Raw genomic sequence first — 18834 nt, 5'->3', positions numbered from 1 at the left:
GTGAAGACTGCAAACATTTCGGTGCACGTAGTGTTTCTCTCAGCCGTCTCTCTCCTAAAGCAGAGCAGACAGTGGAAATGACTGCTCCCTCTTCCTACTTCAGTTTGCCGGTGTGATTGCCACCTCTCCTGACAGCACACACACAGCATCTTAGGCCTCCAGAGAAACTCTACAGGGCATCAGCATTTTACCACCGAAAACAGGAATACAATAACCGCTTCTGTGATTCTTTGTCTAGTGTGACAATTTGTCAGATTTTCATCTTCTGCAAACTGTGTAATCTAACGGATATGACAATGGATTTTTTTCTTCAGGCCTACAGGGTGAGAACAGTGCAGGAAAAGAAAAATGACAGAGAAGGTTTTAAAATGTCAAGAAAGTGTGAAAAACAGATGAGCCAGCAGGGACTCGGAAGGAAGGGAAAACTCAGAGGTTGTTTATCAATCAAACTCAGGTCTCTGTGTGTGTTTTGTGAAGTTTGTTACCTGGATCTTGAGTTGGTGTTGGGGTTTCACTTTCTTTTTCAGAGGAGCAGAGAGCGACAGCAGGCCTCCCTGGTCCACGTGGAAGCGGCGGTCCTCGTTGCCGCTGACAATGTGGAAGGAGAAAGGCATGCCGTTCTTGGGCGTGTCTTTGTCCATGACCACCAGCTGGAGGATGCTGCTGCCGACTGATTCACCCTCCTGCAGGATGACAACCATCACTTAGTCACCTTTTCATCAAACTTTAACCTTCATGGTACTATTCATAGGTTATTCAAACAGCTCTGCGGCACACTGAGATCATCCTGACATTAAGATTATTAAAATGAGTTGTAGCTGTCATTCCCAAACAAGGGGAAGAAACCCAGTTGGCAGGCCTGAGATTGACCCTTTTGACAGCCACTCGTTCTCTTTGATGTATTAGTATTAAAACTAACTTGTTTTCACATGTGCTCATTCTTCTTTCTGAATCTTCTTCTCTTTCTTCATCAAACTTTGTTTGATTTTTCTCTGGCTGTTTGTTGAAGTTGTGACCTCTTATGGCCTTCCGTTGGTGAGAGCTGTGGACTGTTTTTCACGATGAAATCACCAAGTTTAACTTTTACTCGCATCACTTTTGCCCAGGAAGTCTGCTTTGTTTTTGTTCTGCTGGATGTTCCTGCAGAACTCTGGAGATTAGGGATGCATAGAGGCAGAGGAGGCATATAGAGCTACGAGGGAGGAGGAGAGCTGGTATAAGAAGACGGGGGTTTATGGAGAGGAGATAGAAGCCGTGTCTCTCCTCTCTCATCATGTGCGACGTGAGATCTCTGGCTAATAAGATGGATGAGCTAACAGGACTAGCCAGGAGTCAGATGGAGTTTCAGGAATGTAGCATGGTGAGCTTCACAGAAACGTGGCTGCATCAGGATATTCCCAATCACAACGTCTCCATTGACGGCTTCCTGACTGTCCGGGTGGACCGGGATTGCACCGAGAGCGCTGTGGGCCTCCCACCATGTTATCTGCACAGGGAGATCTCACATGTCATACTGGTAGCTGTTTACATCTCCCCTCTGCCACCCAGACTACGGTGTCCAACGTCCTCAACGCTGCCATAGCCAGACTCCAGACAGACCACCAGAGTGCCCTCTTCCTGATCTCTGGGAACTTCAACCATGTATTTATTTTCTACATAGCTTATTCTGTCTTCTACTTTTATTATCATTATTTTCATTGGACTTTTATTTATATCTTATTAATTACTTTCTTCTATTAATATTATTTGATATTCTTACTTATTGTGTATAGGAGCAACTGTAATGACTGAATTTTGCCCCCCTGGATAAATAGTAAGTATTTCTGATTCTGATTAGTATTAAAACTAACTTTATAAATACTTTAAATTGTGCCCTACACTTGTGTGTGTAAGTGACTGATTGCTTTCAAAGCCAGCATCAATGGTGCATTCAAGGACACTCCACCATGTCATGTTTAAGATCTATCTGTTGGAGGTGAACTCTCTCATTTGCTGTTGTTTTATCTTCTTTGTTCGACAAAATATCTCATCAATACTTCCTGTCAGCTCTTTGGATTAAAAGTACTGTACTGCCGAGGAAATACCACACTTACATTTTTCACCATGACGGATTAGCTATCAGCAGCCGTCTTAAAAAGCTCTGTCTTGTTGATTTTTAACGGCCGACTGAAGTTAATAGAAACCAGAGGTTCCTCGGAAGCCGTGTTATCAATCTAAACACTTACAGCCTGCCTAGAAAGATGAGCAGCAATGAAATACAAACAATTTGGAGTTAATGGGCTAAAACATGAAACAGCTCCAGTGTGGTCCTCCAGATTTCAATTATAAGATGCATCATAAACCACAATCTTGTTTTTCCAAAGAACTGTTTCATCAGACTGTGAGGAATATGAACAAAGTTATATACATAAGATGAAAACATGGTGAGGAGTTTGGCTCAGCTTCAATGCACAGGTTTTCAAGGTGGATCCAGTTTGGGACTGGCTGTGTGTTGGCTGCATTTTGGCTGCATGTTGTCTGCATGTTGACAGCATGTTGGCTGTGTGTTGACTGCATGTTGGATGCATGTTCACTGCATGATGGCTGCATGTTGGCTGCATGTTGTCTGAATATTGTCTGCATGTTGTCTGAATATTGTCTGCATGTTGTCTGCATACTGGCTGCATGTTGGCTGCATGTGGTCTGCATATTGGCTACATGTTAGCTGCATATTGGCTGCATATAGGCAACATGTTGGCTGCATATTGACTGCATGTTGGCTGCATATTGGCTGCATGTTGGCCGCATGCTGGCTACTTATTGGCTGCATATTGGCTGCATTTTGGCTGTGTGTTGACTGCATGTTGGATGCATGTTCACTGCATGATGGCTGCATGTTGGCTGCATGTTGGCTGCATGTTGTCTGAATATTGTCTACATGTTGTCTGCATATTGGCTGCGTATTGGCTGCATGTTGGCTGCATATTGGCTGCATATTGGCTACATGCTGGCTGCATGCTGGCTACTTACTGGCTGCATATTGGCTGCATATAGGCTACATGTTGGCTGCATATTGACTGCATGATGGCTGCATCTTGGCTGCATGTTGGCTGCATGTTGTCTGAATATTGGCTGCATGTTGGCTGCATGTTGGCTGCATGCTGGCTGCATGTTGGCTGCATGCTGGCTACTTATAGGCTGCATATTGGCTGCATGTTAGCTGTATATTGGCTGCATATTGACTGCATATTTGTTGCATGTCAGATGAATGTCAGCTGCATGTTGGCTGCATACTGGCTGCATATTGGCTGCGAGTTGGCTGCGGAATGGCTGCATGTTCGTTATATGTTGGCTGCTTACTGGCTGCATGTTGGCTGCATGTTGGCTGCATGTTGGCTGCATGTTAGCTGCATGTTAGTTGCATATTTGCTCCATATTGGCTGCCTGTTGGCTGCATGTTGGCTGCATACTGGCTCTATAAATGCCACAACCATTAAGTCTTTACAGAAAAGGAGGAAGAAGAGCGTGATCTAGAGTAAAATATAATTAATAGAAGGAGGCTAAAAACACATATTAATCACTCGTCACTTAAATGACTTTTGGCTCTATATACAGGGCTGGCCATAGTGAGACACATTAACTTGGTGTGATTCATTTCCACAATAACAACACGCTTGCTCTGCATTTATTCCAGAATTCAGCTACCATGTCTTTGTTTGCAGGGATGAGATGCTTAAAGTAAAAAATGAAAGCAATATTTTGTACACGAGAGAGGAATTCATCACCCTGAATGTTTCAACACCAAATAAATACTGTGAAAAGGCTAAGAGCAACCTATGCATCAAAAACCTTCAACTCTAAAGCCAAATTCATCTTATTTGTTCCCCCAGAAATACAGATTCATTGTCAAATCGCATCACTACCTGTGGAGCTCCTCTAAACAGAATCACTTGACAGAAGCAGCACAGAGCTGAACAGATGCTTTAGCTGGGTTTGAAACTTGTAAACATGGATTATTCATGTCTCAGTGTTAAGCAGGCCGGGGTGAAGACAAACTTCAGTCAGCATTCACAGGACAAGCAGGAAATCGACTGTTCTGTAGCACTCCTGAAAAGATATTTAACTGCCTGTCCATCTGCTGCTTTAGGATGAAACTCAAAGTCTACTGCAGCCTAATGTGGTGCAGTCACTTCACTGAAACAGATGTTGCAGTCATAAAAAAGTGGGCCTCAAACACTGACAAGTAGTCAAACAATAGCTACAAGAGAAAAGAGGCCACTGCTGCAACACCTGTCAGACAATAATGACAACTCCTCTCCACAGTTTGAGCAGCATCCAGCTGCTCGCTGCACTCAGAGCTTCCTTCATCAGGCCGGGCCGGCTTTGGAAACATCAGCAGATGGGACAGTATCACAGAGTTTGGATTCATCGCCACACATAGCAGACGTTTTGGCTCAGGAAGCAGCTATTCTGCAAGTAGATGGTAGTTTCTGGAGCTGGCAGAGCTGGCAGAGCTGGCAGAGCTGCAGCAGGTGGAGTGATGGAAGGCTGGCAGGGAGAACTTAAACTGTCAGCGAGAAAGAGCCAGAGTGACTTAATCCACTCTGTGACAGGCCTGCTGGAGTTATGAGTGCAAACTTGCATTCAAATACCATCCATCCAGGCTGGGACCATAGCAACTTTTTCCTGCTCCTCCTTTTCAAAGAGTTCTAGGCGGGTCTACTATAGGGTATTCTACCAGTTGGGCGTTCCCCTGAAGACCTCTGAACCCAACTTTAGGCTCTGGTACCTCTTCAACAGGATGGAGCAGTACAACAGCAACAGTGTCCGTCAATCTCATGATCAATTTCACCCTCACTCAAGACCGCTGAGATACCCAAACTCCTTCACCTGAGGCATGCACTCACTCCACTTTTAACTCTCCCTGTCCCATTAAAGTTACTAACCATAGACCTTTCTGGAGTCCCTGAGCTCCCTTGTCTCATAGGTCCCTCTGAGCTGCCGTAGACGTCCTCCTGCTGTGGACGTTCCTGACTCCAGCTGATCTGGACGTGTTGGACTCGTGTTGGCGGCAACAGCTTCTTCTACTCGTCTCATAACTATCACCGCTCCCTCTCTCTCTTATTCTCCTCTATCCCTCTTTCCAGACCCAAGAGTCTGGTCCTGCTGGAGGTTTCTGCCTGTTTAAGGAGGTTTTTCCTCACCGCTGTAACTAGCTAAATACTGTGAGGTGCAATGCTCATGGTGGAATAAGGTGGGGTCAGACTGAGTCTTATCCTGTCTTGGTGTTGGGTCTCTGTTCATAATTTGACATAGAGTGGTCTAGACTTGCTCTGTTTGTAAAAGCGTCTTGAGTTAACGTCTGTTGTGATTTTGCGCTATACAAATATTGATTGATTGATTGATTGATTGATTGATTGATTGATTGATTGATTGATTGATTGATTGATTGATTGATTGATTGATTGATTGACTCCTCACCTGAAGGGAGCAATCCACTGCAATCTGCTGCATAAAACTTAAAACTAGACGTGATATCACTGCAATCCCCACATAACAAAATTGGTCTGACCCGGTTCTGGCCCACAATCCAAACTGTACTGATCCATACCAGACCGCTTGGTGGTGGAAACGAAGCTTTAGACTCGGCCAACATACCCCAAAGAATGACGGCCCTTAAGTAGCCCACATATAGTTAGCCAGAGACGTCCCACACATGAGCCAGCTTAATCACAAGCTCAACCTTAATCGGCCCTGATGCGGCATGGACAGATCTGGGCCACATAAACCAAGCCACAATCGGGCCAGATGTGGCATGCCATCATATATACAATGCAATCATTGCCAGACCTGGCCCACATGCGGTTGACGTACCACTTGCCATGCCAGCAGTCAGCCAGCAGTGCCGGCTTGATGCCAGATCTGGCCCAGACCTATCTGCTATGTGGGTCATTGTTGTATTGCCTGGCTCATGTTATTTTTCTCAACGTAAAAATGCATTAAGGAAATGAGTAGCAAAGACCTCTGTCATGGAGGCACACAGCCTTGGAGGACACTGTTTTTAAGTGTTTTTACTGGTTTTACTACTGAGTCAGTTTGTTCTAGAGGAGATGACACCTCTGTTTCTGATTCAGCTGCCATTAAAAACTCCAGGATGGATCATTAGTGTAGGAATCCTGACCTTGACACAAGCAGAGCTTCTGCAAGCTGAGCCAACATTTGTTGCAGCTCAGCTTGCAGCCTCTCCCTCTTACTGTGTCTTCCAACGATCTGAAGAAAGACTGATTCATCTGTGCAACATTTTTATTTAGCACAAACCTAGCAAACATTAAACTCTGTCTGAGCTGCAGTGTTTCTGTTTGTTTGGTACTGCTGCACAATAACTGGAGCGCTACATTAGAACATTACTTTCTGTCTGGGGGTGAGAAATTCCTGCAGCAGATTTGTGCACAGACGTGGGCATTCACCAATACGTCAATCACCAATTTCAGACGTCATTTGAGGCATTTCTGAATCTGGTGTTTCAACAGCTCTGTTTTCACAAGCTTGCAGGGAAGTTTGAGTGATTCAAGCTCCAAAAAGTGGAGATAAACTGCAGGTTTCTGGTGAGAGAATGTCACCGCTGTCCGACAAATCCCCACAGCTGATCCCCCCCGCCTCTTTAAACCCCACAACCTTCAGAGTACCTCGCTCTGGTTTTGCCTCTCTGAACAGTTTTACTCTCAAAACTCTCAGCACCCGGTTTAATGAGCTCCCTGAGCCGAGTTATGATGGAGCAGCACTCACAGGTCAGCATATTTCACCGGAGAGCTGGAGAAGGAGTGGGTGAGAGTTATAATGATACAGAAAGACGGATTGATACAGAGTGAATGATCTGTAGTGATTTCTCCTTAATTAACTTCAGTCAATAGTTCATCTGTCTTCATTATCACCTCATTAGGCAGACCGGAGCACAGCAGGTACACGTTTACAGCCTTGCTGGAGGGATATTTGGCACCTCTGACGTCTGATTTTTGGGGGAATACCTTCAAACTGCCAGGACTTTTCAGCTGACTCGTGCATCACGAAGAGATGAAATAAACTACATTTAATGAGGAGATACAAGATCTGCTCATTTTCATGCAACAGCACAAGTCCTCTCTCATACCTTTCAATGAGTTGTCTAATTTCACACATGAATGCAGGAGCAGCAGCAGTCATGTCAGAGTTTTCTGCATGATCTGATGCTCCAGTACGTGGTCCTGGTTGTTCTTTAAATCATAATCATCTATAGAGCTATAAAGATCTACTACCCGGATGTAAACAAGTGTGACAGGGTCAGAAATAAGGATTCTTTGTGTGTTTTTACTTCCTTTTTTACTTGCATGTATGTTTTATTAATAGTTTTAATGATTGCTGTGTTTTTAAGCATTTGCATAGTTTCTCTATTGACTGATTTTGTTGGGTTTTAGATGTTTTAATCAGGGACTGTGTCAAAAAGACACTGGTGAGTCACACCTCCAGCTGTAATTAGGTAATTTGTGGGAGATGCGGACAAGGAGGACGATATAAGAGAAGCTTCCACTCGGTTGCAGGAGAGGAACGACACAGGACGCTGTATGGGAGAGACGGTGCAGAGTGGGAGAAGGACGAGATGTAACTGGTGTACTACGACGTGGCACGCAGACGAGGGATCCCCCATCTAGGAGTGTCAGCAGAGCAGCGAGTGTCCGCCAACGCTATTTCACGCAGGCCTGGGTCGGTAGCAAGCGGCAACCTCTGGTCTAAAAATATGAGTCCACTGCCGAAGTTCTAATGCGGCAATTTCGAAGTTATTGATGTTGTGGAATTTTCCTAGTCTTATAAGTTCTACATAAACTATTTCAACGTAAGCCGTCAGAGTCTCCTGAGTCTTCTGTGTCCAGTGTCCAGTTTATTTATGAATTCCATCACAATTGAGATTACGAGTCTTCCAATGAGAGGCACAGCTGACTTTATTGACAGGCGGGAACACTGTAGCTGTTGGCGAGGAGGCTCAAAGCCCCGCCTCTTTACGTCACACTCGCTCATGGCTCCCGCCAACGATTGGCTTCAAAACAGCGCTTCAGAAACAGATGATCTTTTAACGCACTACACTAGAACAGTTAGACAAAAAAAAAAAAAAAAAAAGACAATAGGGTTTGGGGTGCTGATGGGTGGGCGGGTTTTATACAGGGGGGAGGGGCAGATGATGGGGCATTGGTGTGCCAAGGCTCTCCCCCCCCCCCCCCCCCTCCCGCCTCCCTTCCACCCCCTTATTTTAATGCACCTCACTAGATACTGATATAGGTAAAGACATGGGGTGGGGGGTGTGGGTTGGGTGGACCGGTTTTATACTGGGGTGGGGGGTGTGGGTTGGGTGGACCGGTTTTATACTGGGGGGGGGGGGCAGATTGTGGTGCAGTAGTGCGCTGCGGCTCTCCCCCCTCTCCTGTCCCCTGGCCTGGGTCTCCCGCGGCGGGTTGGGTCCTTCGGTCTGACAGCTCTCGCGGCCCGGGTGCCGAGCCGTACCGCTTGGCTGATCTGACCCAAGTGGTTTCATCTGCACCAGTGGTGGTCTTGTTACACAAATAGAACACAGCACGGCGGCAACCCTCTGCGACCCAAGCTTCAGTAATGATTGTGGACACTAAGGGTTGCTTAATCATTAGTATCACCACACAGATTTTTTTTTGGGCGTCATGGTGAGATGGTCCCTCTCCATCTAAGTGTGTTAGGTCTCTCTCTCCTTCTCTCTCCCTGTCCCTTTGTATATCCTTATGTAATCTTTCTTTCACTTTCTCTTATTTTTTTTATTTTTTTTGGCCCACCTAGGTGAACACGCCCTCTTTTACAGAACATATTAGCTGTCAATAAAAGATAGGCCAGAGTTCTAAGAGGGATGGTGATGGTTGCATGCACACAGTCACAAGCACAGAAGAAAAAGGTTTTCTTTCTTTTCTTTTGCTGCAAGAATAAACTGCATTAATATTTGACAGTTTGTGACAAACATGACACAAACCAGAAATATATATGCAGACAAGAGAAAATAAAAGAGAAAAAATAAAAAAAAATAAAAATAAAAAAATAAAAGAAACAGATGGGTGACGTCACGGATACTACGTCCATATTCTATGCAGTCTATGGTCGGTAGTCGGCAAACTCTGACCCAGGAAAACCGTCTCTTTGAAGGAGTCGACGTGAGGCGGGCCGCGTTGAGGAGCATCAGAAGTTTAGAGACATTGAAGAAACGTTTCCACTTGGGACTTGATCTTTTATTTGGCTTTTGTTAAATAGTATTTTATTGTTGCAACTCGCTTTTACACCTGTCGCTTGTTTTAGAGTCTATTTATCATTTATCATAGGTCATTGTGCATTTTAGTTTCCTGTCTGGTTTTTAACTCTGCTCCCCCTGGATTTCAAGAACCTCTGTGTTTTAACGAGTTCTAGGCTCAGCATTTTAAATCCTAGGTGGCGTTGTTGGCAACTTTTATCATAATGAGTGCTTTTAACTTTAAACATTTTTAGCCCGGCCACACTAGCACGGATGGTGTCTTGTGGCGCTGCACGCTTGTCAGTATTTGGACCCAGAAAATGGAAACCTGCAAAGAAGACTGGAAGCTGGTGGTGCTAGCTCTGCAAACAAATGTACCATTGTTAACTCTCAGACTCCCTGTGCTCAATGTTGAATGCATCTCGATGGTTTTCTTTCCTTTAGACTAATCGGTTAGACTGAATTTAAATCTCCTTTAAAGGACGAGGACATTAGAAACATCCCTGGTATTAAAGTCCATGTAGATGTTGTGTTTGATGTTGTAATGGTCGTACCTGCAGCAGCAGACTGTAGTTAACCTGGGAGAACACAGGTGGGTTGTCATTGACATCAGAGACAGTGATGGTGATGAGAGCGGCAGAAGATAGAGGAGGACTGCCTTCATCTGCAGCCTGCACAGTCAGAGAGTAGTGAGGGATCTGGAGAGGAGAGAGCGTTTATTAATGATTCAACTCTTTTTGTACAGCTTTATTTGTTTTTTCTTCACTTAGAAAAGCACTTCAGCGTCCCCTGATTTACTGTGTTTCTGATTTATGACACAATAAAGAAAAGCTGACCTCCTCTCTGTCCAGCGACGTGCGGACGGATATCTCTCCACTACGAGAATCGATAGAAAGCTGCTGCAGAGGGTCTCCGCTCACGATGGAGTAACGCAGCAGGTTGTTCATCGGACCATCCAGATCAGTCGCTGTTACCTGGAGGTAAAAAAAGAAAGAAAGAAAGAAAGGTAAGAGAGGAAGAAAATCCATCTCCATTCAAAGTGAAACCATCTTTGGACTCATCTCTTCCTGAGGAGAGTCAGAGGCCAGGCAGACGTCAGACAAAATGTTGTATTGTGTGATTTAACTGAGCACGTTCACAAAAGCAACAACAAAGCTCTCTGACAGCAGAGTAAGGTCAGACTCTGACGCCGGTAAAAGGAACGTCAGCAGAGCAGATCTCAGCTCATTCAGCGGTGTGTTTGTTGGAAGAATGCGGATCCTTGTGTTGAAGGACGTTTTCTCACCCAACAACATTAACATCCAACAAAAGAATCTAGGTCAGTAAAGCCGAAATCAGGTTCGTCAGCGCTGCTGTGACCTGATTCCTCTGACTTCTGTGTTTCTGTTCTGTTTTGATTTTGCTCTCACTCGTCCTTCTTGGCAGTATTTATCCTTAACAAAGACATTAGGTTGTTAGGATGAGGGGGGAAAGACGAAGTAGCTTTCATTTTTCATTTTGAAAAAGTCATTAACAGAATAAAAGAAAGCATCAAGACATCAGATGACTCATATTTTTTATTCTTCCTAAATTACTTGAACCTTTAGAAGTCATCAGATCTGATTTGAGCCTGAAAACATTGAAGTAGCTGTTTTACCTTTATTATTTAGTTAGTTTTTCACATTAAAGAGCCTGTTACCTCTGATTAACCATCCACGGCCTTTACAGTGGATGGACACAAGCGGCATCCTCCAGTCTAAAAATATGAGTCCAATGCAGAAGTGCTAAAAACTGCAGTTCATCGAGGATCCGCTTGAGGCTGGCTCCAGAAACCACATACACACCAATTCAAAAAAGCTGATCTTTACAGCAGAAATAAACATGATAATACCGAATCATTTTTAAGATTCTGTTCCTCACCTACAAGGCCATCAACAACCAAGCTCCTCAGTACCTCAATGACCTCTTCCATACAAAAACACCCACCCTACCGTAGTCTCAGGTCCTCCCTCCCACCTGCTCGCTTGACCACCATGGGGTCGAGAGCCTTCAGCCTCTGGAACTCTCTCCCCCTGGACGTACAAAATTCCATCTCTCCCACCACCTTCAAATCCTGCCTAAAAACTCACCTTTTCCACCAAGCCTACTCACTCTAATCTGTCTCTATGGGACTGGACTGACTTCCCCTCCCCCTTTCATTTTTCTAGTATTGTATTCTTTATTCTAATGTATGTATTTATTTACTGTTGAGTGTTGCTTTTATTATTGCTGTTGTAAGGTGACCTTGGGTGTCCAGAAAGGCGCCTATAAATAAAATAAATTATTATTATTATTATTATTGGTAACACTTTACAATAAGGGTCCCTTAATTAGCGTTAGTTAATGCATTATTAAGCATTAATTAACAGTTTAATAATAGTTTAATAATCATTATAATGTATTACCTAACATTAACTAACACATTAGTTAATGCATTAATAAGCAGTTAATTAATGTCCACTGCTCAGAGTTAATTAATACATTATTAAGCATTAATAAAAGTTACAAAACTTAATTACTTAACCATTAGTGAATGCTTTCTGGACCCTTATTGTAAAGTGTAACACATGCATCACTTAAGTAACACATTATAAATGCTAAACTGCCTCATAAGCATTACTTAACCATAATTAAGCATTAGTGAATGCTTTTTGGACCCTTATTGTAAAGTGTAACACATGTATCCCTTAGGTAACACATACGCTGAAGCAAAATGAGTTGAAATGTAGTTGAAGCAACACATATAAAGAATTTAACACATTTTATTTAGAATAAAACAGATAATCACAGATAACATCTCAACTGGCACAGAGAAGTACGGTGGCCCTGAGAGCTCACAGCACTGCAACTTAAGAAAACACATGCAAAAAGACAAAACACAAGAAAATTAAGAAAACATCTTCATCAATTTGACAACACATGCGCAGCATTTAGAAAACTTATGGTTTTATGCTTATGCTGATGCTTATGAGTCAGTTTAGCATTTATAATGTGTTACTTAAGTGATGCATGTGTTACAATAAGGGTCCAGAAAGCATTCACTAATGGTTAACTAATTAAGTTTTGTAACTTTTATTAATGCTTAATAATGTATTAATTAACTCTGAGCAGTGGACATTAATTAACTGCTTATTAATGCACTAACTAATGTGTTAGTTAATGTTAGGTAATACATTATAACGATTATTAAACTATTATTAAACTGTTAATTAATGCTTAATAATGCATTAACTAATGCTGATTAAGGGACCCTTATTGTAAAGTGTTACCCTATTATTATTATTATTATTATTATTATTATTATTATTATTATTATTATTATTATTATGTTTACAGCCTGGTTCAAAAAATGAGTGTAGTCTGGATAGCTAATTTCTTGATCGGCACACACTGTGATTTTTTTCATAATGCGGTAATTTCAAAGATATTGAGATTACGATTACGTCCAATGAGAGGCACAGTTGACTTGATTGACAGGCGGGAACACTGTAGCTGTTGGCTAGGAGGCTCAAAGCCCGCCTCTTTACGTCACAATCGCTCGATAGAAGCAATATGGCTGCCGTCGACTGCCGTTTGGCTTCAAAACAGCGCTTCAGAAACAGATGGGTCAAAGTCTTATTTATTGTCAAATAAACTGCAGTATGCACTAGACATACTGAGGATTTGATATTACGTTTCTCTCTCAGATTCTCTTTCTCTTGATATGGGGGGGGTCAGTGACCGGGTTAAGTCTGTGAAGGGGGCAATATGGAAAGAGGGGGCAAAGCATGGAGAGAGTTCAGCTGCCTGACTGCATGGTGGATAAAACTGTCCCTCAGTCTGCTGGTTCTGACCCGGAGACTGCGTAGTCTCCTTCCTGATGGCAACAGGCTGAAGAGGCGGTGAGACGGGTGGGAGGGGTCACCTGCTATGCACAGGGATTGTCATGGAGGGAGGGGAGAGAGGCACCAACAACCTTCTCAGCTGTTCTCACGATGCGCTGGAGGGTCGTTCGGCAGGACACAGTGCAGGCCCCCGTACCACACAGTGATGCTGCTGGTGAGAATGCTCTCGATGGTGCCTCTGTAGAAGGTGCGCATGATGGGGGCAGGGGCTCTAGCTCTCCTCAGCTTGTGGAGAAAGTAGAGGCGCTGACGTGCCTTCTTGGTCAGTGACATCACGGATACTATGTCCATTATTTATACAGTCTATGGATGGACGTCAAACAATGCATCCTGTAGAGGGCGCCACTCAGAGGCAAAAGTTGAAAAGTTTCTAACAAACGTGGCTTTTTTTTTCTTCTTTTTTTGGTGGACACGTCACAGAGATCCCATCATAACTGTTTTCATGACTCGTCTCAATGAGTCAGGTTGGAGGAAATAATATGAAATGTTTTAAAAAGACTGTTTTTTTAAATGGAGTTCAGTAAAAGACAGCGATGACTCATAATGACGGAGATATCTTTTCACAAATCCTCATTCTGAGCTAATCGCGTCCACGTTTTTTTCCTCTTAATTACCACCATTTTACCTCAATGCAACAATGAATCCTCTTTTCCCCTCCCCTGACAGTCGACACACACCCTCGATTATGTGAAAACAGCCCAAACATTTCACGCCGCAGTTAAACGATGTAAATGGAGACATGTGAACGCTGGGCGGGCGAAGAAAAATGTCAAATATGAAACCATGTGATTACAGACTCATCATCGAGCCGTGGTGCAACCATCAGCGAGCCACTGAGCTGTGTTATTGCCGTGTTATCTCTGCTGCCTGCCTGACAGATGCCGGCTGACATGTCCTCAGATAAATGTGTGTGTGTGTGAACACGTGTGTGTTACTTTATTGCACATGTACCTAATCCAAAGTCTGACAAATCACCTCATGCTGTCATGCTGTTATTGTGTGTTTGGAATTATCAATACGTTTGATTCTTCATGTGTTGAATTCTGTGTTCCTCTCCCCAAAAACGCATTAACGTGTAATCTGTTTTTCATTACCTGAATCATCAGCGGGCTGCCAGCTGTCAGGCGCTGCTATATTACTCATGCGTGTGTGTTTGTTTCAGTTTGTTTATGACACCAGATTAACTGAGTGCATGTGCTTGCATGAGCAACAAATATTGATATGTTACACCTTTGATATGTGGGAGTCATTTGTGTGTTTGTGTATGTGTGTGTGTGTGTGTTGAGATACAGATAAGGCATAATCTCCCTGCAGTTACACTGAACCTTGAAATATATTTTTAATTTAAAGTCAATTCAGTGATTCAATTAAAGATTACCAATGTTTTGATGCCTGAATGTGCCTGGTATTCTATGTATGTGGGAGTGCATATTTGAAGAATTCCTCCCACGGTGATTTATTTAATGCAACCTTCAGTATTTCTTTTCAGCCCGGCTTGCCTGAGTGCTCTGAAGTCATAAACTGTCGGCCACATGATCTGTTTCTTTGTAGAACAGGTAGGAGTGAAGAGAGGAGGACCAGTAAATGCCAAAAGTTGAGCTTTTACACTGATTTATAATCCATCCATCCATCCATTATCTTGACCGCTTATCCCGTTAGGGGTCACGGTGGCTGGAGCCTATCCCAGCTGGCTTCGGGCGGAAAGCAGGGTACACCCTGGACAGGTCGCCAACCTATCACAGGGCTAACACAGAGAGACAGACAACCATTCACGCCCACACTCACACCTACGGGCAATTTAGAGTGAGCATCAACGTGACGGACCTGGTGAGCATGTTTTTGGATTGTGGGATGAAGCCGGAGTACCCGGAGAGAACCCACGCATGCATGGGGAGAACTTGCAAACTCCACACAGAAAGGCAGGGGGATTCGAACGAGGAACCTTCTAGCTGTGAGGCAACAGTGCTACCCACTGCACCACCGTGCAGCCCCTGATTTATAACATATTTCAAAAACTCCTTCCCTCTTTAAAAGTATTCATGCATGAACATAGACCACATAGCAAAGCTGTCCTCAATCATCCGTGACTTCCTCTGTGTTTCTGCACACAAGTGTTGCATTTACCTTGCTTACGTGCAGGCCTGCTAGTTGTACCTAAAGTCTCTAAAAGTAATATGGGAGGTAGAGCCTTCAGTTATCAGGCCCCTCTCCTTTGGAATCATGTACCAGTCAGGGTCCAGAAGGCAGACACCCTCTCTACTTTTAAGAGTAGGCTTCAAACTTTCCTTTTAGATAAAGCTTATAGTTAGAGCTGGATCAGGCTTGGACCAGCTCTTAGTTATGCTGCTATAGGCTTAGACAGACACACTGGGATCCTATCTCACCCCCTCATCACCTACTTTAACTCTTCCTGTCCCATTAAAGTTACTAACCATAGACCTTTCTGGAGTCCCTGAGCTCCCTTGTCTCGTAGGTTCCTCTGAGCTGCCGTAGACGTCCTCCTGCTGTGGATGTTCTGGACTCCAGCTGATACGGACATGCTGGACTCCAGCGGCAACAGCTACTGCTACTCGTCTCATCACTATCACCGCTCCCGCTCTCTCTTATTCTCCTCTATCTCTCTTTCCAGACCCAACTCGGTCTCACATGAGTCTGGTCCTGCTGGAGGTTTCTGCCTGTTAAAGGAAGTTTGTCCTCTCCGCTGTAACTAGCTAAATACTGTGAGGTGCAATGCTCATGATGGATTAAGGTGGGATCAGACTGAGTCTTACCCTGTCTTGGTGTTGGGGGTTAGACCTGCTCTGTTTGTAAAAGCGTCTTGAGATAACGTCTGTTGTGATTTGGCGCTATACAGATAAAGATTGATTGATTTGTTTTTCTTTCCTCTTACCTTCATCACAAGGCTTCCAGGTGTCAAATCCTCCGATATCTCAGCGCTGTAGTCGCCTCTTCCGAACACCGGCGGGTTGTCGTTCACGTCCGTCACGTTGATGATCACGGTGGTGATGTCACTGAGGGACGACTTGCCCCGGCTCCCTTCCACTGACAGGTAGTGCTCCCGGGAGACTTCAAAGTCCAGCGGAGCAATCAGGGTCAGCAGGCCTGCAGAACCACAGGATGAACTCTGAATTATTACAGAGTACATGCATTATAGAGATGACCTCCCTGTGCATACACATGAGTGTGAGAAGGCGGAGCAACAGATCTTTTCCAGCTCTTACATTGGTATGTTAAATATGTACATATTTGGGAGTAACAGGTTAGGCTTAAACAAAAAACTTTCAAAGAACATTTTGAAGCTCTTGGTTTTGCTTGTTGTAGTTCTACGACATTTCCCCCCAGGATGGATTCCCTGCAGGATCAGTCACTATGAACACATTTTGCACGACTTAAAGCTCTTTTAAGTAAGACGTTCTCCTCAAGATCTCCATACTTTTGGAAAACCTCTACCCATATAAAGCTGAAGTGTGATTAAATACTGATAAAATGCTGCAAAGCACAGCTAGAGAATATTGAAGCTGTATAACACGAGGAGCAAATTAGACTACAAATCCCAGCCAATGTACCGTGTAGTTCTTCCAGAGAAAACCCAGTACAGGTTTCCAAGGTTTACTAAAGTGCACTCCAGAGACTCAGAGTACACCAACAGAAACCACAGGCATTTTCAGAGTGTCTTCCTCACATTGGAGAGGAGGAGAAAAGTGAAAATCCAAAACCTTAACATGTTGGACTTTAAGGGCCTGTGTCCACTCGCAGCAATTAATCAGACGTTATTTATGAAGTGCTTTTCTTACAATGGCATTGTAACACAAAGTGCTGTATATAAAAACAACTTCAAATAGAATTAAAAAAATATATATATATGTATAGAAAAGTAAAAAGAACCCCCATCCTAATCCATATCCCAACCCGACCCCCCACAATCCTAAGGTTAAGAACACAATATATGCAATAATAATAATAATAATAACAATGAAAATACAATAATTAAAAAATAAAAAAGAAGTTTCTCAACAAACTGAGGAAACGCTCTCCTGATATCTTAACGAGGAAAAACTGGAGGTAAAATAAAATGTTAAAACTCAACACAGGAAATTAAACTCACCAAAATAAAATACATTTATAAAGATAATAAAACACTTAAATATTAAACAATTAAAAGAAAATAAGATGCTATACTTAAAATAAAAAATAATTATAATAAAAAAATAAAATAATAAGTTGAAATAAAATTGTTATAATAATGCAAATAATAATAAAACGCAGTTAAAATTGAAACTAAAAAGGCAGGTCTTGAGTTTGCTTTTAAAAATGATAAAGCCTTTGGTGTCAGCGGTGTTATTTTGCCGCCCTCACAGCGCCCTCAGTTGAAAATAGTACAATGTTTGGAACACTGCAGCACTCATTAACGTCCCTCTTCCACTGCTGACCAATCAGAAACAAGAGGAGGCAGGACCTCTGATGCCAATTTGTCAACAACAATGCCAGAGGTCCATTTGGGAGAGACTTACCACGTTACACTACAATCCAGGTGTAGAGCTGCTGCTAACACCAGGACACTATTCCTTTCCATCATTTCTTACATTTGTATTGTAAAATTCAATTGGATAAAATAAAAATGAAGCATTCAGAGCAATTTGAAGTGTAAAACAGACTTCACAGTCACTACTAAGGGAAGCAGAATTGCTGGGATAAGTTGCACACCCTAGAAACAATAAGCTCTGGGAAGAAGCGCTCTAAAATTGAGGTTGTGGATGCTGCAAGTCCAAAAAAAAAACAACGCAGTAAGTGGACACAGGCCCTTAATGTGTTTAAACTAGGTTGTAATGCTTCCATGCATTTGTTGATTCAGAAAACATTTGTGTAAAGGTGTCAGTGCAACCACAAAACATGCTAGAAAGAGGAAAGAGCTAGCTTTGAATCTGAGCTTGTTGTTGATCGATCTGAGGACTGTGAGCATGATGAGCCATCCATGACAGCTCTTTTGTTTGAGAGGCAATTCAGCATGCTAGAGCTAGTGATTAATTATGCTAATGTTAGGCATAGCATAGATATATGTCAACAGGTCACAGGGAGGTGACATGCTGCAGGTTAAATCAATTAATGTGCTAATAATCTGTTCATGTTTTGCTCCTTTAAAAACAGCTGAGGCTCAAACGATGGAGAAGTCACAGAAAATGACCAACTCAAGTGTTTAAAAGGCAAAGAAATGAGTGGATTGGTCTGAGTTTGTGAAGCATCAGCAGCTCACATTAACTCAAACAGTTATTCAGACTTGGTTTCAGTCATTTCAAATCCTCAGCATGATCGCTGTTCAGTCGTGATTGCTTATCATCCTCCCTCCGTGTAACCGACCGGGAGGCTGCTCTGCATGAACGCACATCACACTGAAATGCAGCGTGTATGTTGTACGCAGTGATAAATGTAATATACTGCTCAACACGGATGTTCTCATGGTACAAACTGAACGCTTCGGATGATAATATCAACCATAAGTCACACAAACACCACGCATGTGTGCATGTGGCGTCATGTGACATATGTAGTGAGCCCGCAGTCATGTCAGCTCAGTGAAGCTGTGAGTTTAACCTTTCAGGATCTATAAATCTCTCCCAGCAGCTGGCCGCCGTCCTCGTGTGATATCTGTCATCCTCATGACAACTTTAACCTCAATTTACGGCG

The 18834-nt window shown here is 43.2% G+C and overlaps 1 protein-coding gene across 1 annotated transcript in view; it reads right to left on the bottom strand.

Annotated features, from left to right (window-relative positions):
• The window catches only part of fat2 (FAT atypical cadherin 2), a 197388-nt gene that overhangs the window by 57969 nt on the left and 120585 nt on the right, over window positions 1–18834 (bottom strand). Inside the window, exons 17-20 of the mRNA XM_034690510.1 lie at window positions 16043–16254; window positions 10087–10224; window positions 9805–9948; window positions 486–683 (exon numbers count right to left, since the gene is read on the bottom strand). Coding sequence (XP_034546401.1) covers window positions 486–683; window positions 9805–9948; window positions 10087–10224; window positions 16043–16254 — 692 coding nt within the window. The remainder of the gene's footprint in view (window positions 1–485; window positions 684–9804; window positions 9949–10086; window positions 10225–16042; window positions 16255–18834) is intronic.

This window comes from Notolabrus celidotus, chromosome 8 (assembly GCF_009762535.1).
Source record: "Notolabrus celidotus isolate fNotCel1 chromosome 8, fNotCel1.pri, whole genome shotgun sequence".
Lineage (NCBI taxonomy): Eukaryota > Metazoa > Chordata > Actinopteri > Labriformes > Labridae > Notolabrus > Notolabrus celidotus.
The sequence above is the reverse complement of the archived record's forward strand: the minus strand, read 5'-3'. Positions and strand labels throughout refer to the sequence as shown.